The sequence below is a fragment of the Bufo bufo genome, chromosome 6, assembly GCF_905171765.1.
Source record: "Bufo bufo chromosome 6, aBufBuf1.1, whole genome shotgun sequence".
In the NCBI taxonomy this organism is placed as follows: domain Eukaryota; kingdom Metazoa; phylum Chordata; class Amphibia; order Anura; family Bufonidae; genus Bufo; species Bufo bufo.
In genome coordinates, this window is record NC_053394.1 from 305,331,643 (window position 1) to 305,355,890 (window position 24,248).

General features: G+C 44.1%; 1 protein-coding gene across 1 annotated transcript in view; it reads left to right on the plus strand.

The window, feature by feature from the left end:
* The first annotated feature begins 317 nt into the window (after nt 1–317).
* SRCIN1 (SRC kinase signaling inhibitor 1) overlaps nt 318–24,248 on the plus strand; it is a 211,176-nt gene continuing 187,245 nt past the window's right edge. Inside the window, exon 1 of the mRNA XM_040437242.1 lies at nt 318–578. Within this exon, the coding sequence (XP_040293176.1) occupies nt 318–578 (261 nt within the window). The remainder of the gene's footprint in view (nt 579–24,248) is intronic.

Here is a 24,248-nt window from a genome sequence, read left to right on the forward strand (position 1 = left end):
GTAGCTACTAGAAACCAGAAGCATACCATATACTGTAATTCTCCCATGTGAAAGTCCAACTCTTCATAGAATTTATCACCTGTTCTTAAAAATATAGTTTATATTTATATCCTAAAGAAATAACTCGACTGACTGTGTTTATATCAGCAGTGCACTCATGCCTTAAGAGACTGACCTATATGCATGGAGAACCAAAATCCTTTCAACAATAACATATACTGTAGGCCCAATGGCTGGCTGACCACTGAGTGTTTTGTTAATGTTTTTCTCCTGTTCTATTACCTCTTTCTGCAGATTCCAGCCGGTCTGGGACGCACATGATCTCTGCGGACGATGCTGAATACCCTCGAGAGTACCGCACTCTCGGTAACGGGACAAGGCGTTTTTCTAATGTGGGCTTGGTGCACACTTCAGAGCGCCGGCACACTGTGATTGCTGCCCAGAGCCTGGAGGCACTCACCAATCTCCAGAAGTCTGATATGGAAAGGAAGAGAGACGCCTTCATGGATCACCTGAAGAACAAATACCCTCAACATGCTTTGGCCATTCGTGGTCAACAGGAGAGAATTCGAGATCAGGTGAGAGCAGGGTCACCCATATATCTTGCAACGTGTAAATAAGTAATTTTTTTCCACCAACAGTATACAATTTTTCATGGACAAAATGTAAGTTTAGATCATATCAAAGCTCTTTCAAAGGTAAGACAAATTATTTGGATGCAGCTCAATAAGGTATAAATCTAAGCTTGAGCTTACGTTGGCTGAAATTTGCTATATATCAATTTATCTTTTGGTGAGGAGTTACTGGGAGAATTCAAAATGGCATGAATGAAGTGTCAGCAAAATGTACCTACACTTTGAATTTCTAATATAATTGACCTGACATTGGATGATGCACTGTATCTACAACGTTCTTATACTACTCCTGGAGTTGAGAGGTGATGTTTCTACTCTTTTTTGGGTCACATGAAAGATAATGTCCACCTGTACACTCTTGAGAGACCAGTTGGGTCACAATGAAAATGTGCCTCTCATTTTAGAAAGAAATAACAAGCAGTCCAATCATACGGCTTGGTTTACAAGTTGCGTATTTGTTGACAAAAATCACAACAAAAACTAGGAAAAACTGTGCATTTTTACTTTGATCACCATGATTTTGTCATGCGCTAATTGCCCACATACTTTTTACAGATGAAATACCATAACTAAATGTGTTTAACCTGTAAAAACTGAGTGGGAAATTACCGCAACGCAAAACCAATCCCATGCGCTTTTTACAATCCATTTTTTTGGGCAGTTTTTCTACCTCCAACATGTAAACCCAGTCTTCTTACAGGAGTAATTGTGCTTTGCAATTTATTAACAATCCATGATTAATGAGGTGTGAGACTGTGAGGTATAAATGTGCAGAATTAATAATGGTTGACCTGTGTTAGTGGGGAACGTGAAGGGCACCCGTTACTAAAGAGAACAACAGCACCAAGGGAAGACAGAAGCTTCATGTCACTATGCAGAGGTCTTGTTGGTATGGGATGCACTCCCAGCCCAAAGGGGTTGTGTCACTTCAGCAAGTGGCATTTATCATGTAGAGGAAGTTAATACAAACTACTTACTAATGTATTGTAATCCATATTTCTTCCTTTCCAGGTTGGATAAATTTTTCCATCACATTTTACACTGCTTGTTTCCATGGTTATGACCACCCTCCAAGCCATCAGCGGTGGCCGTGCTTGCACACTATAGGAAAAAGTGCTGGCCTCTCTGGTGGCAGGGACCGTGGGAGCTCACATAGGCAGCTGCTTTTTTTCTATAGTGTGCAAGCACGGCCATCACTGATGGATTGGAGGGTGGTCATAACCATGAAAAGGAGCAGTGTATAATGTGATGGAAAAATGAATCCAGCCAGCAAAGGAGGCAATATGGACAATCACAATACATTAGTAAGTGCCTTGTATTATCTTTCTCTACATAATAAATGCTATTTGCTGAAGTGAGACAACCCCTTTAAGGGGGTTTTACAGGCTTTCGATATTGATGACCTGTCCTCAGGAGAGGTCATTAATATCCAATCAGTGACGGTGTGACACCACGCACCCTCACCGATTAGCTCTTCCCTCCAGCATCTGCAGCTGGAACAGGAAGCACAGCTCCTTCGAAAGTGTAGTGGCCGAGCTGAGGTACTGCAGCTGACGTCCCACTGAAGTGAAAGGGAGCTGCAGTAACCAAGCACGTCCGCTAGACTTTGAATGAAGCTGTACTTCCTGATCTTCTCAAAGTGCTAGTCCAGAGGCTGCAGGGAACGGCTGATCTGCGGGGTGTCAGATCCTTTCCAATCAGATATTAATGAGCTATTCTGAGGATAGGTCATCAATATCAGGAGACTGGAAATCCCTTTAAGGCTCCATTCACACATCTGCAATTCCATTCCGCATTTTGCGGAACGGAATTGCAGACCCATACATTTCTATGGGGCCGCACGACGTGCGGCCCCGATCCGGAATTGCGGACCCGCACTTCCGGGTCCGCAATTCCGATCCTGAAAAAAATAGAACATGTCCTATTCTTGTCCGCAATAGCGGACAAGAATAGGCATATTCTCTTAGTGCCGGCAATGTGCGGTCCGCAAAATGTGGAACGCACATTGCCGCTGTCCGTGTTTTGCGGATCCGTGGATCCACAAAACACACACGGATGTGTGAATGGACCCCAAAGAAGCACACAACCATAGGCTATTATTTACGAGTAATGTAAAGGCTTATGTGTTTTAGTTGATACACCATTTATGGGTTGTCTGCCATCTTGGTTTCTTCTTCCCCTCAGATTTGGTTCCCCTACTGCAGCCTACATTTCTCATTACACCCTCAGGCACAGGAGGCAGAGTCTCATCACCCTGCACTTGAGCTCTATCTAAGGACAGTCAGTGACAGATAAATTCGGAAATACTTGTTTTAGAGAGCCAAAGGTGGAATTTGAAGAGTAAGATGGCAATCTGCTGTCCTTGCACAGGTGCCCATTGCTGTCTTTGTCCAGCCCTGCACGTATAATCACTTTTAGCTGTAATCACAATCATTTCCAGTTGAATTGCTGCAGCACATTTGTGTGGTTAGATGATTGTTATGCATGTGTAAGAACACCCTGAGCTCTCGTGTAATAACATAGGGGACAGAGGGTGACACACTGCACCCCCCACTAATTATCTGTCCTCAGCAGCCGCCAGCACCAGAAATAACATAGGGGACAGAGGGTGACACACTGCACCCCCACCAATCATCTGTCCTCAGCAGCCGCCAGCACCAGAAATAACATAGGGGACAGAGGTGACACACTGCACCCCCACCAATCATCTGTCCTCAGCAGTCGCCAGCACCAGAAATAACATAGGGGACAGAGGGTGACACACTGCACCCCCACCAATCATCTGTCCTCAGCAGCCGCCAGCACCAGAAATAACATAGGGGACAGAGGGTGACACACTGCATCCCCACCAATCATCTGTCCTCAGCAGCCGCCAGCACCAGAAATAACATAGGGGACAGAGGGTGACACACTGCACCCCCACCAATCATCTGTCCTCAGCAGCCGCCAGCACCAGAAATAACATAGGGGACAGAGGGTGACACACTGCACCCCCACCAATCAACTGTCCTCAGCAGCCGCCAGCACCAGAAATAACATAGGGGACAGAGGGTGACACACTGCACCCCCACCAATCATCTGTCCTCAGCAGCCGCCAGCACCAGAAATAACATAGGGGACAGAGGGTGACACACTGCACCCCCACCAATCATCTGTCCTCAGCAGCCGCCAGCACCAGAAATAACATAGGGGACAGAGGGTGACACACTGCACCCCCACCAATCATCTGTCCTCAGCAGCCGCCAGCACCAGAAATAACATAGGGGACAGAGGGTGACACACTGCACCCCCACCAATCATCTGTCCTCCGGTCACAATACCGGATCATCCTATTGCTGTACTGATTTTACCCACTCCTGTGTTTGGTGTGTGGATCCGGGGATATGCGGCAGCCTTATACTGATACCTTGCTATACATCCTAGTCCCATAGAGATGAATGCAGGGTGGTCACACATGCACAGTACAGCTCCACTCACATGGGGAATGCGAGACCTCTGTTTTTGTGATCACAGGTGGTCCCAGCAGCCATACCCCCAGCGATGACACTCTTATCGCATATTCTGTGGATAGGACATAAGGGTTCTTTGTGGGAAGACGCCTTTAATATTTGTTCTTTATCATCGGTTCGGACCACCAGAGTATAGTCAGAAAGCTGCCATGATGACATACCATATACTTTCTATACATGTTTTTTAAACTATGAAATTCTTCTTTCTTAATTTCACGTAAGTATGAAGTAAGTATGGCACATAATTGTTGGTATGGACCCCACCTCATCCTAACCGACCACATTTTCGGCTCACCTTCCTTTCATTAGACTGACTGAAGGTTGTTTGCGATCATTTTCCATGGAGCACCTCCTGATGATCAAGAAGCTTCAGGCTGATAAAGGACTCTCCGACTTGTTATCCTGCAGGCAATTTCAGATCTCCATTTTTTCCCTTGCACATCGATGTTGCTTTCTCTTTTGGAAAAAAAAACTGTCACTTATAGTAAAATCTGGTTCTTGTCCATTTCTTAGCAGAAGAGCATTTCCATGAAATATATTTTGTCCCCATCAGCCAACATAATTATTTTGTGAAAAATATCCGTGTTAATCTATTTAGCATGAGATTTAAATAACTTTGTAATCAAAAATAATGGGTTTAGCTGACAGGAAACAATTAGTGTCCCCTGTTGCAGCGACAGAATATACGGTAATAGAATTTTAATTTTGTTTTACTTGCTGTAAAATTGCCTTTTTAATATGTGTTATTTGTGATCCCAGTCAATTAATACGTATGTGTAGAGCAGGAAAACGAATGTAGAAATGGATGGCCCGCTCCACCCTCACTGTTCCCAGACAGGTTGGCCTGTTTGTATTTCACCACTTAAAGGGCCACTGCCATTGTTTTTTCTCTGTTTTGCAAACATTGGGGGAGATTTCCTAGGCCAAAGGCACAGAATTCTGGCTCAAATGGAAAAAGAAAAACTGGCATACAGTACATGCCATGTGCCAGATTTGTTATGCATTTTAAACAGGCTAGGCATTTAAATGGGGTTATCCCATGACTAATGTAAAAAAAAAAAAATCTGAGATCATACAGTGCATGACAATCTCTTTGTGACAAAGCTAGAACCAGCCCTGTACCTCACATGGATCCAGAGATCTGCCCATTCATTGCTCTGTTAGATTTATATCAACCTGGCAGCTCAAGGGGAGTGTCTGTTCTGCTGCAGCTCAGGGGGCGTGTCCTTTCTGCTGCAGCTCTCTCCCTACCACAGCTCAGGAAGAAGTTAAAGGATGAAACTGAGCATGTGCGACCACCTCAGTGAGCCGGACAAAGAAATAATAATGAAAAAAAACCAGCAGGTGGTGCTATACAGATACATTTTATTGAATAACTTAGTGCCTATGCTAGTCAGAGGCAAGAGATGGTGTAATTAAGAGAAAAGTGTCTAACATGTTAAGATATGCCAAATACAGTATTTCACACAGCATGCATCATAATTTTAAACTATTAACAAATATCCCCCATTGTGCCCCAGGGTCTGTTAGCTATTTTAACCATGCTAAAGCGCTGACCACACTAAGTAGGGTCTGGGGAGAGCAGTACAAATTTTTCTTTTGTCGAGCGTTTATTATGAGAATTAGTGTGAATATGAAGTTTTATTCTTTCAGAGTCTGCTGCTTAAAGGGAACCTGTCACCTGAATTTTGGGTATAGAGCTGAGGACATGGGTTGCTAGATCGCCGATAGCACATCCGCAATACCAAGTCCTCATAGCTCTGTGTGCTTTTATTGTGTAAAAAAAATGATTTGATACATATGCAAATTAACATAAAAGAGTCATATCTTACTTGTGTGACCACAGAAGAGTCATATTTTCAAGCTCTGACTCATCTCAGGTTAATTTGCATATGTATCAAATCTTTTTTTTTTTTACACAATAAAAGCACACAGAGCTATGGGGACTGGGTATTGCAGATGTGCTAGCGGCCATCTAGCAACCCATGTCCTCAGCTCTATACCCAAAATCCAGGTGACAGGTTCCCTTTAAGTGTTCTGGAGGTGAAGCTTCAATGTACTATCTATATTGTGCTGCCTGACAGCCCCTCCCTTCTGTGTGATGGTTGTAATGATCTACTGGCTGGATGCCTCAGCTGTCACTCTCAATGCAGAGGGCACTTCACAGTGAAGCTCCACCTCCTGGGAACTTGCAAGAGCAGAATCTGGCAGAATAAAACTTCATATTTATACTACTCCTGTTAATTAAAGCCCCAGAAAAGGGTTGTCCAACTCTCCACAGCCCCTACAGAGTCCACTTAATATTGTTATATAGTCAGGTTTATTATATCTATAATTCCAGTGGTTGTAAGGAAGTTTTTAACCTCAGTGGTTATAATGATTATTACCCAGTTCATGTATGCATACTTATCTATGCCAGCGGGTGCATGATCTGCAAACCAAGTGGATGCAAGTGCAAGAAGGAGGTAAGTGTAAATAATGAAGAACACTGGAGAAGGTTTATGCCAGAGACATTAGGATAGATGACTTTCATAACTGTGGCTACACTGTGGCTGTATGCTACATGGTGGCTATGTAGTGCCAGTGTTACTCTCCATTGCAAGTATCAGTTCTGGCATTGTATGTTACTTGTTATAACCACTGTAGAGATATCGGTCAGTGCAGTGCAGCTAATAACTTCAGTACCCCAATTGATTCGCCACATGGCATGCGATTTACTTTTGGACATATGACCTTGGTTCTGCAAAAAAATCATAATTAGGTTCTGTAACAGAATTGGCACCAAATCCGTGGACAAATCCACACGTGCTGCATGTGGATTTTTTTTTTACAGATTTTGGGGCAGATCTGCAGCAGATTTCACCCTATGCATTGCAAAGGGGTGAAATCCACACTGGAAATTCATAGCAGAAATTAACATGCTGGGAATTTAAAATCCGCACCATAGGTCATTTTATGCTATGGATTTATTTCAGGGTGATTTCTTAAAATCTCATCCGCTTTGCTGGTACTGTAAAACACACACAAATCTGCAGTGTATAGGTTCCATGTGGATGTGCACTTATGGTTTGAATAACTACATGGGCATGTGGACATCATAAACTAGAGTGGAGAGTCACAAAAAATGTGTATGGACTTCCAAAAACAGGTCATGCCTTGCAGTGGCATGCCTAGGGTGTTTGACACCCGGGGTAGGTCCTTTCTCTGGCACTTCCACCCAATAGTTAAAAAAAAAATTGTACCCCCTCACAGTAGTATTGCCCTCATTGTACAACCTTCACAGTAGTTCTGTACAGATGTGTGCCCCCTCACAGTAGTTATGCCCACATTGTGCCTTCTCACAGTAGTTATTCCCTCTCTGTGCCCCTTTCACAGTTGTAATGCCCTCTTTGTGCCCCCTTCACAGTAATAATACCCATTGTGCCCCCTTCAGTCATAATCCCCATTGTGCCCCCTTCATAGTAATAATCCGCATTGTGTCCCCTTCATAGTAATAATTCCCATTGTGCCCCCCTTTATAGTAATAATGCCCACTGTGCCCCCTTCATAGTAATAATGCCGATTGTGCCCCCTTCAAAGTAATAATGCCCATTGTGCCCCCTTAATAGTAGTAATGCCTACTGTGCTAAAAATGCCCTCTGTGCCCCCTCCATAGTAGAAATCCCCATTGTGCCCCCTTCACAGTAATAAATGCCCACTGTGCCCCCTTTACAGTAATAATGCCCATTGTGCCTCCTTCATAGTTATAATGCCCATTGTGCCCCCTTAATAGTAGTAATGCCCACTGTGCTAGACTAGTAATGCCCTCTGTTCCCCCTCCAGAGTAGAAATCCCCATTGTTCCCCCTTCACAGTAATAATGCCCACTGTGCCCCTTCACAGTAATAATGCCCTCTGTGCCCCCTTCATTGTAGTAATGCCCCCTCGCTCTGTGCCCCCTCCATAGTAGTAATGCCCTCTATGCAGCCTCAATAGTAGAAATGCCCTCTGTGCCCCCTCCATAGTAATAAAGTCCTCTGTGCCCCCTCCATAGTGATAAAGTCCTCTGGGCCCCCAGCTCCTCCATAGTAATAAAGTCCTCTGGGCCCCCAGCTTCTCCATAGTAATAGTCGTGCGGCCCCATAGAAATGAATGGGTCCGCAATTCCGTTCCACAAAATGCGGAACAGAATTGCGGACGTGTGAATGGACCCTAACTGCTCACCTTGTCCCGTTCCTGAAGGTCACAGTCCTCTCTTCCCTGCAGGCACAGATCGATCTGCAGCACAGTGTGGGCGGAGCTTATGCAGATTACCAGCCTGCAGGCTCCGCCCACACATGGCAGCGCGATCCGTACCTGCAGGCTGAATGGTGGAGAGTCTTCCTGCTTCACCATTCTGTGCGTCACTGGCCCGAAGGAGGGGAGGAGCGCTGGGAGCTGAGCGGTGAGTGACAGGACCCAGCTCCCAGCGCTCTAATCAATACAGATGGAAGCGCTCATTGCTTCTGGCACCCTCCTGAGAGCTGACACCCAGGGCGGACCGCCCCCTCATGCTCCTACCTTAGTACGTCACTGGTGCCTTGTGCTACACGACTGAAGTCCCTTGGGCCCACCAGAAGAAATGATTCTGAGGGCCCACTCGCTTTGTATATAAGACCTTAAGGGCCCTGTTTTACTAGGGGTCCAATATTATCAGCGCTTGAGCCGACCAGAGGATCCTCTGGTACACTGGTGGGCCAGTCTGACCCTGGCTGTGGACATGTGTGGAGCATTTTTTGTAGGAATGCAGACATGTTTTTGTAATCCTGGACAACCCCTTTAGGGTACGATCACACAGCCAGGTTTCTGCATGCAGTTTTGGAAGCCAAAACCAGGAGTGAATTAAAAAAAGAGGAAAAGTGTCTGTCTTTTATACTTTCTCTCCTTTTATGACCCACACCTGACTGTGGCCATACCTTTAGGTTTCCTTAACACACAGTTTTATTGGCTTCTTTTTGCTTGCTTGGAGTTTTTAACCCCTTAAGGATTCAGCCTTATTTCACCTTAAGGACTTGGCCATTTTTTGCAAATCTGACCAGTGTCACTTTAAGTGCTGATAACTTTAAAACGCTTTGACTTATCCAGGCCATTCTGAGATAGTTTTTTTTTGTCATATGGTGTACTTCATGACAATGGTAAAATGAAGTAAAAAAAAAAATCATTTTTATTTATAAAAAAATACAAAATTTAGCACAAATTTGTAAAAAATTGCAAATTTCCAAGTTTCAATTTCTCTACTTCTATAATACATAGTAATACCTACAAAAATAGTTATTACTTTACATTCCCCATATGTCTACTTCATGTTCGGATCATTTTGGGAATGATATTTTATTTTTTGGGGATGTTACAAGGCTTAGAAGTTTAGAAGCAAATCTTGAAATTTTTCTGAAATTTTCAAAAACCAAATTTTTAGGGACCAGTTCAGGTCTGAAGTCACTTTGTGAGGCTTACATAATAGAAACCACCCCTCAAGGTATTCAAAACTGATTTTATAAACTTTGTTAACCCTTTAGGTGTTCCACAAGAGTTAATGGCAAATTGTGTTAAAATTTCAGAATTTAGATTTTTGGGCAAATTTTCCATTTTAATACATTTTTTCCAGTAACAAAGCAAGGGTTAACAGCCAAACAAAATGCTATATTTATTTCCCTGATTCTGTAGTTTGCAGAAACACCCCATATGTGGCCGTAAACTACTGTACGGGCACACAGTAGGGCGTAGAGGGAAAGGTGCGCCGTATGGTTTTTAGAAGGCAGATTTTGCTGGACTGTTTTTTTTTTTTACACCATGTCCCATTTGAAGCCCCCCTGATGCACCCCTAGAGTAGAAACTCCATAAAAGTGACCCCATCTAAGAAACGACACCCCTCAAGGTATTCAAAACAGATTTTACAACTTTGTCAACCCTTTAGGTGTTGCACAAGATTTAATGGAAAATAGAGATACAATTTCAAAATTTCACTTTTTTGGCCGATTTTCCAGTTACAAAGCAAGGGTTAACAGCCAAACAAAACTCAATATTTATGGCCCTGATTCTGTAGTTTACAGAAACACCCCATATGTGGTCGTAAACCGCTGTACGGGCACACGGCAGCGCGCAGAAGGAAAGGAATTTCAGTTTTTGGGCGATTATCTTAGATAGGGTCTTATTTTTTGTGGGATGAGATGACGGTTTGATTGGCACTATTTTGGGGTGCATATGACTTTTTGATCGCTTGCTATTACACTTTTTGTGACGTAAGATGACAAAAAATGGCTTTTTTTACACTTTTTTTTTTTTTTACAGTGGTCACCTGAGGGGTTAGGTCATGTGATATTTTTATAGAGCCGGTCGATACGGACGCGGCGATACCTAATATGTATACTTTTTTTTATTTATGTAAGTTTTACACAATGATTTCATTTTTGAAACAAAAAAAATCATGTTTTAGTGTTTCCATAGACTAAGAGCCATAGTTTTTTCAGTTTTTGTGCGATTATCTTGGATAGGGTATGATTTTTGCGGGATGAGATGACGGTTTGATTGGTACTATTTTGGCGTACATGCGACTTTTTTGATCACTTTTATTACCTTTTTGGGAAGTAAGGTGGGCAAAATTTAAATTTTCTCATAGTTTTTATTTTTTATTTTTATGGCGTTCACCGTGCGGGGAAAGTAACATGACCGTTACGGACGCGGCGATACCTAATATGTGTAGTGTATTTTTTTTTATTTTTTTTTTTATTCAGTGATAAATGTGTTTTTTTTCTCTTTACCTTTTTCACTTTTTTTTCACATTTTTTTGATCCAGACCCACTTGGTTCTTGAAGATCCAGTGGGTCTGATGTCTGTATAATACAGTACAGTACACTATATAGTGTATTGTACTGTATTTTACTTACACTGTCTGAACAGATCTATGCCTTTAGCACAGATCTGTTCAGCACCATGGACAGCAGGATGCCTGAGAAGGCGTCCTGTTGCCATGGGAACCTTCCCCGTCTGCTCGGTTGTGGCCACAACTGAGCAGACGGTGGAAGGGTAAGGAGGGGGGCTCCCTCCCTCTGTCACCCCATCCTGTCTGGGGGCTGCAAAGGTGCAGCAGACCCCCGATGGGAGAGGGAGGGAGCTCCCTGACCCTGACTGTTAACCTTTTCCATACAGCGGTCCATACGGACCGCGGTATGGAAAGGGTTAAACGGCAATGTGCTGACACTCTGGTATAACCACTGTACACCAATGATTATTCAAGAGGAGGCGGGCGGGGGATCGCGATCCCGCCTGCCGCACCGCCTGCCTCCCGCACCACCCGCACCACCCGCAACCCCACCCTGCACCACCCGCCGCCATAAAATCACTCAGGGGTGCAGGGGGGGTGAAAATCTATATTTTGGGCATATAGGGACCGCGGGGATCAGAAACTGCAGAAAGCACAGCAAACCGCAGGTCTGAATTGACCTGCGGTTTGCGGCGATCGCCGATACGGGGGGGTCACATGACCCCCCCTGGCGTTGTGACAGGATGCCGGCTGAATGATTTCAGCCGGCATCCTGTTCGGATTCACCCCCGTGGCGCCGCAATCACGATTTAAACTTAGGAAGTACCGGTACGCCCTGAATCCTTAAGGATTCAGGAAATAGGGCGTAAAAAGGGGAGGAGGGGAAAAAGGGGAAGAGGGGAGCGCAAATCCCACAATCAACCACATATCAGACACCTGTTCAAACATGGTACAAAATACACCCGTGTTAAGTGAAGCATTTTAAAATCATTAAAATAGGTTCATATGGATCGGTTTGAGAGAGTTAATGCCATGGCTGAAAATAGTAAAACACAAAAAGAAATAAAGTTAAATAAATAAAATAAAAAATGAAAATATATTGAAAATACAATCAGCCATTTTTCTTATAGGTGTACCGCAACAAATTGCATTGTGAGAGTGTAACTCCAGAAGCTGATATGTACAGGCATGATTATATATATCTTCCTGTTTCATTATAACATCATCGCCATGCGAATTCGTGGTAATAAATCGCATGGTGAGAACATAGCTTAAGGAGATGCACTCGCACAGGCACATAGTCCTGTCCGATTTTTCAGCGATGTTGCGGTGTAGAATATACTCAGTCACGCAGATCCATAAAACAACTAGGTCTAGGTGTAAAAACAATATGCGGACAATACAGAAAAAAGAAGAAAAGTCATGGTTGTTATTCCTATATAAATAAATCGATAAACCATTTCAGTATAAATACATTAATTCTTTTTTCATGTTCAGACCCCGTGGGTATCTGGTGTTCAATTTCCAGATCCAAAAAGCTTCGCGTGACAGAATTTTCTGTCTGATGTCACCTCCTCTTTTTGGAAATGAGACCCTTTCAAAAGCAAATGTACAGAAACTGTTAACACTGCGGTTGTGTACATTAATAAAATGATTTGCCGCATTCGATATTCCAGTGGCTGTGGGATTGGAAATATAATTTAGATGTTCCCTCAATCTCTCTTTAAATTTCCTGCTTGTACTACCCACGTACATCAGATCACATGATGTGCATAGGATAATATAGATTACTCCCGCAGTGTTGCAGTTAATGTAGCTCTTGATAGAAAAGGTCTCTGAGTGTGTTGAGTCGTGAAAATCCTTGACCATGCATGAAAACCTACAGGTTTTGCAGGGATGGCTCCCACATTTTGCAAAACCTGTGTATTTCAACCATGTTGGTTGTGTTTGTTCTTTTGCTGAAATGTACATGGATGGTGACAGCATGGTGCCCAAAGTACTAGATCTTTTGGACACTATCCGGCATCCATCCTTCAAAATATCCGGCAATGTGTCATCCTCATACAGAATTGGAAGGCATCTTTCAATAATTCTCTTTATCAGGGGGAACTGGCGGCTATACGTCAGCACAAGAGTGGGTTTTGGATCTTTCTTCTGTTTGGTGCGAGGTCTGTTGGCTGTAACATCTGTGTTTAATTTACTCCTACAAAGATTATTTTCTCTTTTTTGTTATTATTATTAGGGTTTGTAGTACAATCAGATGTTATACCCAACAAAGTCGATCTCAACTTATTTCTGGCAATATTGGACCCTCTAGACAGCATCCACTTTGGATAACCTCTTGTTGCTAGGCGTGTCCAAATAATCTTGCATTCCTCATTGAATGCAATATCAGTGCTGCAGTTCCTACGGGCGCGTATAAACTCCCCCACCGGTATTCCTTTGATTGTGTGGGAGGGATGGTGACTATTTGCTTTTAGGATTGTATTCCCTGATATCTCCTTCCTATATGTTGCAGTATTGATTATTTGGTTTGGGATCCCTGTCAGTTTTAGATCCAAGAAGTTGATCCTCTCAACATGCTGTGCATGAACAAATCTTAAGTTATAGGGGTTCATATTTACATATGTTAGGAAGTCCGGTATGGTAGACACATCGCCGCCCCATATAATGAGCAGGTCATCGATGTATCTGCCATACCAGACCACACATTCAGAAAAGGGATTGTTCACCGAAAATAAATACCTCCTCTCCGCCATAGTGGGGTTGGCCAGAGAAGGGGAGAATTTGGTGTATTTTGTACCATGTTTGAACAGGTCTCCGATATGTGGTTGATTGTGGGATTTGCGCTCCCCTCCTCCCCTTTTTCCCGGGGTGGATGGGAGCACAGCCTACATAAACTCACAGTGAAATGGACACATTGGATTATGACTAAGAACTGAATAGTTCGAAACGCGTAAATCTGGGGGAGTAGAGAGGGGGTGTCACTGTGTTTGTATAACATGATTTTGGTGCAATAAAGACCGGGACTGGAAAAAACTTTTACCACGATTGCTGGAGTCTTTGTTTTCTACATTTTATGATGTCTGGACTGGCTTGGGTCTGCTCCGTCCACAAAATCGCAGGATGAATATGGGTAAGCTGGATAATTCACTATTTCTGCCTCAGTTTTCGAAAGTTGTTACAAAACCACAACGTCCCATCCGGCTTGGGTATCAATACTATAGGACTAGCCCACTCACTTTTTGACTCCTCGATGACATCTAGCTGCAACATTAGCTGCACCTCCTCCGATATGGCTTGTCGCCGAGCCTCGGATACCCGGTACGGTTTTAATCAGACTTTTTCCTGATGCTCAGTGACAATGTCATGCTGGATTATGGAAGTGCGTCCAGGGAGGTCCGAGAACACATCCATGTTGCGACTAACGAACTCCCTAGCCTAGTTAGTCTGTTTAGAGGGAGGCTGTCATCAATATTTACTGTGGCAGCCGCCTCTCTTGCATCAGACAGAGGGGCCGGTACCTCTCCTCCTAGAAAACCCGGGCTGTCTTCTGTACAGGTTTCCCTATCTTTCCACGGTTTGAGTAAATTCACATGGTAAACCTGCTTCGGCTTTCGCCACCCTGCCTGGTGTAATTTGTAGTTTACATCTCCAATTTTCTCGAGTACCTCGTAGGGCCCCTGCCACCTAGCCAGGAACTTACAGTCCACGGTCGGCACCAGAACCAAAACCCGATCACCCGGGTTAAAGATCCGGACCCGAGCCTGCTGATTACATACCCGACTCTGGGCTCACTGAGCAGCCTCCATATGCTCCCTAACAAGAGGCAACACTTGTCTCTATTTGATCTTGCATCTGGGTAACGTACTCAATGACACTTTTATGTGGAGTGCGTTGTTGTTCCCACGCCTCTTTGGTCCAAGAGACCGCAAGGGTGTCTGCCATATAGCAGTTCGAAGGGCGAGAACCCAGTAGAGGCCCGGGGTACCTCTCGCACTGCGAACATGAGATAGGGCAGAAGGAGGTCCCAGTCCTTCCCATCTTTAGCCACCATCCTTTTCAACATATTTTTTATGTTTGGTTAAACCTTTCTACCAGACTGTTCGTTTTTGGATAGTAAACGGACGTCCGTAGCTGTTTTATGTGCAGCAACTTAGAGTTTCCTCATCACTTTGGACCTAAAAGGGGTCCCTTGGTCGGTCAGAACCTCTTTATGTAGTTCTACTCGGGAAAACATCTGCCTACAGGTGCGTAGTCTAGAATGACCAAGATGTTTTGATGCCCTCTGGCGGACTTTGGTACTGGGTCTATGAGGTCCATAGCTATTCAGTCAAACGGTACTTCGATAATCGGGAGAGGTACTAGGGGACTACGGAAATGTGGCTGGGGGCTGTTTATCTGGCAGGTCGGGCCAGACTTACAAAACTCTTTCACTTCTTTGAATATGCTGGGTCAGTAAAACCGCTGTAGAATACGATCCTTAGATTTCTGCCTTCCCAGATGACCCCCGAGAACATATTGGTGGGCTAACTCTAACACGAGTTTGCGATAAGCCTGGGGCACCACCAACTGTTCAATGGGTTCACCCCATAGTTGGTTTAACCGATACAACATATCTTGATGAACCACAAAACAGGGAAACACTGACTCTGCCCCAGGTTCTGGGGTTCATCATTTACTATTAACACATTTTCCCAGGGGCGGGATAGGGTTGGGTCCCGATGTTGGGCGGTACCAAAATTATCCCCGGAGACTTTGAGGTCTGCCAATACAGTACCCGGCGGCAAGTCCTCTACGTCTCCCATTATCACACTTAGCGGGGTTGTCTCCCCCTCTTCCACCAAAGTGGCGGTCACCCCTACCGCTGGCCCTTCAGTCTCAGGTTCCTAGGGTTCTCGTCTTCCCTTGAGTCGTGCCACTCTGCTAGGGTTACCCCTGTCTCATGGGTATCAATCACTCTCATAGCAGGCCACAGTGTCGGGAAGCCCAGGAAGTCTCTCCCTATTATCAGTTCATAATGTAGATTTGTGGCGACAGCCACTTCATGGGTCCATCTACCGGCCACGATAGTTAGAGACACCAGCGCAGTGGGGTAGTCTTTTAAGTCTCCGTGGATGCACAACCCCTTCGACTTTCCGGCTATTGTACTTACGGGACCGCACCAGGGTAGCCCTTAATAGGGTCACCAGACTCCCTGAGTCCAGCAGAGCCTCTGCTTGAGTGTCTCCCACTTCTACCTGGCACAAATTATCTATAGACTCTGGGGTACCTGTTACACACAGACTCCTGGCATATAACGACTGACGGTAGCCATAGTTAGTGTCCATGGGCTCAACCCGATGGGGACGGTCAGCCCTTACATGGCCAGGCTTCTGACACCACCAGCAGACTATCGGAGCCAAGTCTGCCGTGGGTACATCCCGGGTGGGTTCTATCGGTTCAAATCTCCCGGCCTGGGGTGGAGATTTACGGGGTTTGCCGACCCCCCTCCCAACAGAACCCTCCTTTAGATTCCTGGTAGCTTCATAGCGTTCCACCATCTCAAGGGCATTGCCAGGAGACACCTGGCATCGTGGATGCTTGGGGTTGCTCCTGCTGTCTAAAAAGCCATCACGTGTTGTAGCAGCAACTGGTTAGTCTCCTGCTGCTGCTTATTAGCCTCGCATTGCTGCAGGTTTGTCTCTCGCTGCTGCAGATTAGCCTCCATGAGGGCCTTCACAACAGCCTCCATTTTGTTGTAATACAGTTGGTTTAATGTACGACATACAACCGTGCCTGAAAAATGCAGAAACCAAAACAATCGGCGTTCACGCCAGCCTCACTGTTTTGCCGGCATCCTCCAGCAATTGTGGGGTTTTGCTCTGGTAGACAGGATTAGCGGGCGCAGCATAGAGGCAACAACAAGTTCTTTGGATCAAACAGTTCAGTGTTTTATTCACACTTTAGGCAAGTGACAAAACAAGCAGTCATAATCAAACAAAAAGTCACCTTGCGGTGTTGGTGTTAATTCACACCATGCAGCAATTCTGCCTCAAAGAGTCTTTGACCATAGCAGTACCAACCTGTTTTCACGACAAACAGGTAGCAAGCCTTCATCCAGACACAAGGCCCCCAGATCCCAACACAGAGACCTCGCTTCTGAGCCTATTTAAGGACAGCCAGGTGCTGCCAAAACCCGGACAGGCACTGAAAATCCAGTCCGGTATTTGACCTCACCTGGCTGTAAATCAGCCCAGCAGCACATGCTGGGAGGAAAATACCTGTTTTTCCAGACAGAACTTCTCACTGTGTCACAATATATAGATTGGGGCACTTTTCAGAAAATAGTCACAGCCAAAATTGAAGTCGGTGCAGCCAGTTTTCAGACAACAGTTCATAAACATCTGCTGATCATCACCATATAGTTCTAGCCGGTGGAGGGCAATGTCCATCACCTGCAGTCCTGATGGAAACATTGCTGGCAAATCATTTGGACAGATGGTGGACACACCTGAGGGATATCAGTTGACAGTTCAAAGATCCAATTGTAAGAAAAAAAAAAAAATTTTTTTTTTCTAAATGTTACATAAAATAATCGTAAAATGTTACTGTACAGTGTTTTCTTCACATCTTGACCATTCAGATAACATAAGGAATATGGACGTCTTCTGTAGTCTTAGTCTGTATACCCTTAAAGGGCTTCTGTCACCCCACTAAAGTGATTTTTTTTTTGGGGCTAGTTAAATTAGTTATATAGCGATATATGAAAATATAATTGTGTTACTTACATTGATCCAGCAGTTTATTCAAAAAACGAAGTTTTATCATATGCAAATTTGGTCTCTACCAGCAAGTAGGGCGGCTACTTGCTGGTAGCTGCTGCAGAAATCCGCCCCCTCCTCTTGTTGATTGACAGGGCCAGCCGGGATCTCCTCCTCCGGCTGGCCCTGTCGGCATTTCAAAAATCGCGCGCCTGTGTGTATTCGGCGCAGGCGCTCTGAGATGAGGAGGCTCGTCTCCTCAGAACTCCCTCAGTGCGCCTGCGCCGATGACGTCTTCTATTTCGGTGATGTCATCGGCGCAGGCGCACTGAGGGAGTTCTGAGGAGACGAGCCTCCTCATCTCAGAGCGCCTGCGCCGAATCCACACAGGCGCGCGATTTTTGAAATGCCGACAGGGCCAGCCGGAGGAGGAGATTCCGGCTGGCCCTGTCAATCAACAAGAGGAGGGGGCGGATTTCTGCAGCAGCTACCAGCAAGTAGCCGCCCTACTTGCTGGTAGAGACCAAATTTGCATATTATAAAACTTCGTTTTTTGAATAAACTGCTGGATCAATGTAAGTAACACAATTATATTTTCATATATCGCTATATAACTAATTTAACTAGCCCCAAAAAAAAATATCACTTTAGTGGGGTGACAGAAGCCCTTTAAATTAACCATCAGCGTCAGGCACTTTTTAGTTATATATTGTACTGTGATCTATTCCAAGATAGACAGATGCTCAGTCTAACAGTAATAATTTAACAAAACAGGCCTTATCACAGGGACTATTTAGCATGTAATGGCTTCGCTATCTGGAGGATTGGGCGCTGCATTTGACAAATGTAATATCTTGCAATCAGTTGTCTTTAGTGCCAAGTATGTGCCATGGTGAAGGTTGCATTGGGTACAGTCACAGTGACATCTTTGCTTTGATAAATCAATTCCCGCTCCACTTCTTCTACAGAGCCTGGTGCAGAAGGCTTCCTGTCTTTTGAAGTGGTGAATAAAAGATTGGGGTGGTTCTGTCACATAGTTTGAAGTGCGTCTCGAGTGGTAGATGCATCCAAAGTGAAATCTTTCTGAAATGGCTGTTCAGATCTCTTCTAGTAGTAGACAGGTCTGACATGGCAGGGAGAGGATGGGCGCAGCTTTGAATAAGAATGCTGTGAATTCAGCTGTGTGCGATTTCGCTTCCTGCACTGATTTGCCAATTACTTGGGGGTTACGCTGGTCATAGACATAAAATATTAACACTTTTGGACCTGTGCAATTTCTAAGGCGTAAAATCACATCTAAGTAATGGCAGAATTGCTACAATTATGTCAGCATCTACTGTCATTGTCAACTGGTTTACAAATTAATGGCCAATCCATTTTCAGATTGAAGATTGACACACATGACGTCGGCCGCATTGGCGGAATGATCTGTGCGTCTACAGCAAGCTTTACTATGATGTATTTGTAGGCATCGTTCTTAAGCCCCGACGTGTTTATCTTATTCTTCGTATGTTAACATTTTCTGCAGGGCTTCTACTGCTTCTCTTAGTTTTTCTGGTTAATTATGTGTATGTCACTGCTAATCAGAGACATAACGAATTGGCTGATAATGTTAGCAGGCACCCGTGCATTTTTAAATATCAGCCGTGTCCCAGAGAGCAGACGCAGGGCTTGAGTTTGCTGTTCTTTAGCTGGAAGCCCTCCTGTATCCTTCTACACAATTAGAAAAACTGTTTTGGGCTTGAGACATTTTAACACAGGGACTCTCACACAAACTGATTTATTTGGGTTGCTTGGCTCGGTTTGGAACCTGGCAGATGTGATGATAATGAATCACTCTCTCGAGTATTCTAGTATCAAACATTCAGAGCCGCGAAGGCCTAAGATACGGCAGATTAAAAAGAGAAGATTGGAAAACTTACCATTTTCTTCATTATCGCTAGCTTGCAAAACTATTAAATAACTGGCATGCATCCTGTAGACCAGTGGTAGGCAACCTCCGGCACTCCAGCTGTTGAATGGAGCATGCTGGGAATTGTAGTTTCCCAACAGCTGGAGTGCCGAAGGTTGCTGATCCCTGCTGCAGACTATCGAGTAGATTCCAACCAGAATTACACAAGTTAAGCTTGATAAATGCCACAGTATAGGGCAGATATTGTAGCGTGTAGTGCAGGTCATGCATATAATATAGCTATGGACCCAACCCTTGTTCAACTGCTGACTTTTTTCCTTGACCTCCTCACCAACATGGATGCTCAGTCGACCATGCATGTTTATTCACTAGCAGAGACAACTGTGGGAGCAGCTCATCTCCTGCCATGGCAAAGTTGAAATTCAACATACCCAGTCTTCTTTACCCCGAGTGAAGAGACTCTACAATATTCTTCTTCAGCACTTCCGGTTTTCCGGTCTTTAGATATTGATAAACTATTCTCAGCATAGGTCAACAATATCAAATAAGTTCTCAGCAGCCGTCTTCACTAGAAAAACACAATAGACGCTCACGTTAACAGGAGCTGAGCTGCAGTACCCGGCACGGCCATTACACAGTGGACAGAGCTTTCTGCTTTCAGCTCTGTCCACTGTATAGTTTCCTGCCCAGGTGACTACTGAAAACAGCTGACTGGTGGGGTGTTGTTCGTCAGACCCCCACCAATCTGATACTGATAACTTAGTGTGAGGATAGATCATCATTATCTAAAGATCGGAAAAACCTTTTAAGTGACAACCACTATAAAAAGTCATTTTTAGCACCTGCAAGAGCTTCCACTCGGATAAGCGTGACTGGGAAATTGAGTTGTGTTGTGGCAGACCAAGGGTCAGTCACGTGAGGATCGATACCACGTTTTCAGGTGAATGACGTAGACGGAGGAAAATGACAGAGGTCAGCACACAGTTCAAAACTCTGCCAGGATCCCAAAAAGGGAGTGTCCTAGGCCCTTTATTTATACTCCTTCCAAGGGTGTAACCTTTTAAAGTATTGACATGATTGGTTTACAAATATTTCAACAAGAACTTCTGATTGGTACACAAATAATACTTCTAATTGGTCAGAACTGAATCCATCTATTGATTGGTTAGTATTCTGTAAGCATTCTATATTCTACTAACAGGTTAATTGCTAAGACTATGTTTTTTTTCCTTACAAAATGCATACTTGGTTATTAGCACATACACACGGCTTATCTTATCTTAACACACAGATCCTAACATTGTTTTTCAGCTACTAGCCATCGCCATTTTCTTGTTGCGCAAATAGAAGTTAAAGCACAAAAGTCTCTTTATAATAAGGAAGTCGCAGGAAACTGAATACTTCTTTAACAGTTGCATCCTTGATAGAAAACTCTTTTAAGGCCAACTGCACACGTTGCGGATTACTCACGGGTTCCCATGCGGAGAAATCGCAGCTTATTACAGTACCAACAAAGTGTATGAGATTACACAAATCTCATGTACACTTTGCAGAAATTTTCTGTGCGGAAATTGACCTGCATTGCACAGTATGTCAATCATGTTTGCGTTTTTTAGCGAATTTCACCCTTTTCAGTGGAAAGGTGAGATCTGCAGCAAAACCACAACCACAGAGTTTGGTGCGGATATGCTTCAGAAACGTAGAAATCTTTTGTGCGTTCACACGCACTCATGTGCAGGTGGCCTTATGGTAGGAGCTGCTTGAATTCAACATATTTCCAAATTGTATCACAGTGTATCACAGTCCATGTATTTTTATATAACCAAACCAATTATTTTAACAAAGCTCTGGTTCTACTTTGTATGGCCAGTTTAATCCAGGGCCAGTCTTGAGCCGCTTGGTACCTGATGCAGTACCTTCTATTAATGATCCCCCCCTTATGGTTTATCATTCAAACAACCATACCATACAGTGCCCAAATAAACCAAGGAACGTCGCTATATCCATGGCAGCTCCCTTTTGCTAGGTTCAGGCAATAAGAGTGTGATTGATAACGCAAACTCTAGATGCCCAGAGCAGTGTCGAGCAGGACGAGCCAAGATTACATGTCTATGGGGGATGAGGTGGGGAAATATCTGTCATCTGACAGCTATCTTAAAGGGACACTGACAGGCCCAATAAGCATATTTAGCTACATATATGACTGCACAGGTCTTCTAAAGTGTATTAAAATCATATAAGTATAACCCCTGTACACCTTATAAATAAAGTAGACTGATGTTTTATAACCTGGTAGAATCGTCTTCTTTCTGCCCAAGGGGCGGCATTTCAGATTCACTTGCGCCCAGCCAGCCGCCCCTAACCGCCGTTTTGAAACGCCGCCCAGCTCACCAATATTCACTTTGCTGGGCGGCTTCTGCTGTCCCCGACTGCTCTGAAGAGTGCCCGGCGCAGGCGCAGAACGCAGAGGCTGAAGCGGCCTCTAAGAAGCAGAGTGGACGCAGGCGCGATGTAATCCCGGCCATTGAGGATGTTGGGTGCATGCGCTGAAGATGAAATGTCCGATGCCCATAGCTTTCTACTGGGCATGCGCCGGATCTTGTAAAGTCGGGGACAGCAGAAGCCGCCCAGCGAAGTGAATATTGATGAGCTGGGCGGTGCTTCAAAACGGCGGTTGGGGGGCGGCTGGCTGGGCACAAGTGAATCTGAAACGCCGCCCCTTGGGCAGAAAGAAGACGATTCTACCAGGTTATAAAACATCAGTTTACTTTATTTATAAGGTGGACAGGGGTTATACTTATATGATTTTAAAACACTTTAGAAGACCTGTGCAGTCATATGTAGCTAAATATGCTTATTGGGCCTGTCAGTGTCCCTTTAAGTTATAACCACCTTTGGCCTATCTATTTACTGTGCTGCTTACTGCAGACAGATTCCAGAAATCATCTACTGATCATTATGTGAATAGACCATAAAAACACATTCTACATAGAAAATATTTAACGTTGACTAGAGATTAAAGCCTTAGTGTGATAGAAAATCCATATTTCTATATTCTTCTATCATGAGTGCCGTGAAATGATACCATGAAGCTACATAGAGATACAGCCAATTAATAAGATACATCTCACAAGTGAGTTTATTGGGCACCAGTCTTGTAATTAGATTCACCAGTAAATATTCTGTTTCACTAGATATAACTAACTAGTATTCTTTCCTGGTGAACTGGACTCCTCAAGGTCTCTGCGACCTTCAGCATTATGATGTGCTTTGTTCCTGTTGGTAGTGCATTCATACAAGTTATTCATACAAGTGCACAGTTACTAGACAAACGCAAAGTTAAGTGCATTTCTGAATGTGCCTGGTGTGTTATATCAGATAAAAAGGAAGGTTTGGATGGGTGCTTAAAATGTACAGAACTCAAATACTGAAAATTATGTTGGTTACATTTTTAGAGTAGTAAAGACAAACTAGAAATCATTCCCTTCCTTAAAGGCGTTGTCCCATAACGCTTTTCTCCTAACCTCAGGATAGGGGATAATAGTCTGATCAGTGGGGGTCTGACCACTGGGCTCCTGCCAATCACAAGAACAGTGACACATCTCACAAAGTCCTATGGCTTTCAGTACCACCTCTATGCTAATAACACTCAAGTCTACCTCTCTGGTCCAGACGTCAATTCCCTTCTATCCAGAATCCCGGCGTGTCTATCAGTTATATCTTCTCTTCCCGCTTCTTAAAGCTCAACATGGAGAAAACAGAACTCATCATCTTTTCACCATGGCACTCAGCCGCCTCTCAGACCTATCCATCACAGTTAACAGCACCATGCTTTCTCCAGTCTCGCAGCTCCGACTTGGAATAACATTTGATTCTGCCCTGTCCTTCAAATCACACATCCAAACTCTTTCTACCACCTGCTGCTTTTAACTCAAGAACATCTTTCGTATTCGCTCCTTACTCATCCCTGAGTCAACTAAAATACTAGTGCATGCCCTCGTCATCTCCTGCCTGGACTACTGCAGCGTTCTCCTCTGTGGCCTCCCATCTTGCAATCTTGCACACTTTCAATCCATCCTCAACTCCCCTAATTTCTCATCTGCCTCTCCCCTCTGCCAATCCCTTCGCTGGCTCCATATTTCCCAGAGAATTCAATTCAAATTACCAATTGATAACATATAAGGCCATCCACAATCACCCCCTAAAGACCTCCTTCTCTTTTCTCCTTTTGTCTGTTCCTCACAAAATCTACAAGATTGCTCATGTACATCCCCCATACTCTGGAAGTCACTACCCCCAGAACATCAGACTCTCCCCAAACATCCAAACCTTTAAAAGCAACCTGAAAACCCACCTTTTCAGGAAAGCTACCGCTTGCAATAAACATTCTGCCATTGCACAGCCAGATCAGCAGCTTTCACCCTCCCCTACTGTGTGTGATGAAGGGAGGTTTTGCTTATTGGAACTTGGAGATTTATGTCTATCTCCGTATTCCGTCCCTTTCATTCTGTTCCTAAGCTGTTGTCCTTGTTTCCTATATAACCCATTTATTCTGTGTATTATTATATACACTCTCCAGTACTTCATGCACCCCAGGAGTAATATACAACCCTCGCAAAATAGTTTACTGATAACATAGAGATGACAATGCAATGGACATTATACATAAAGA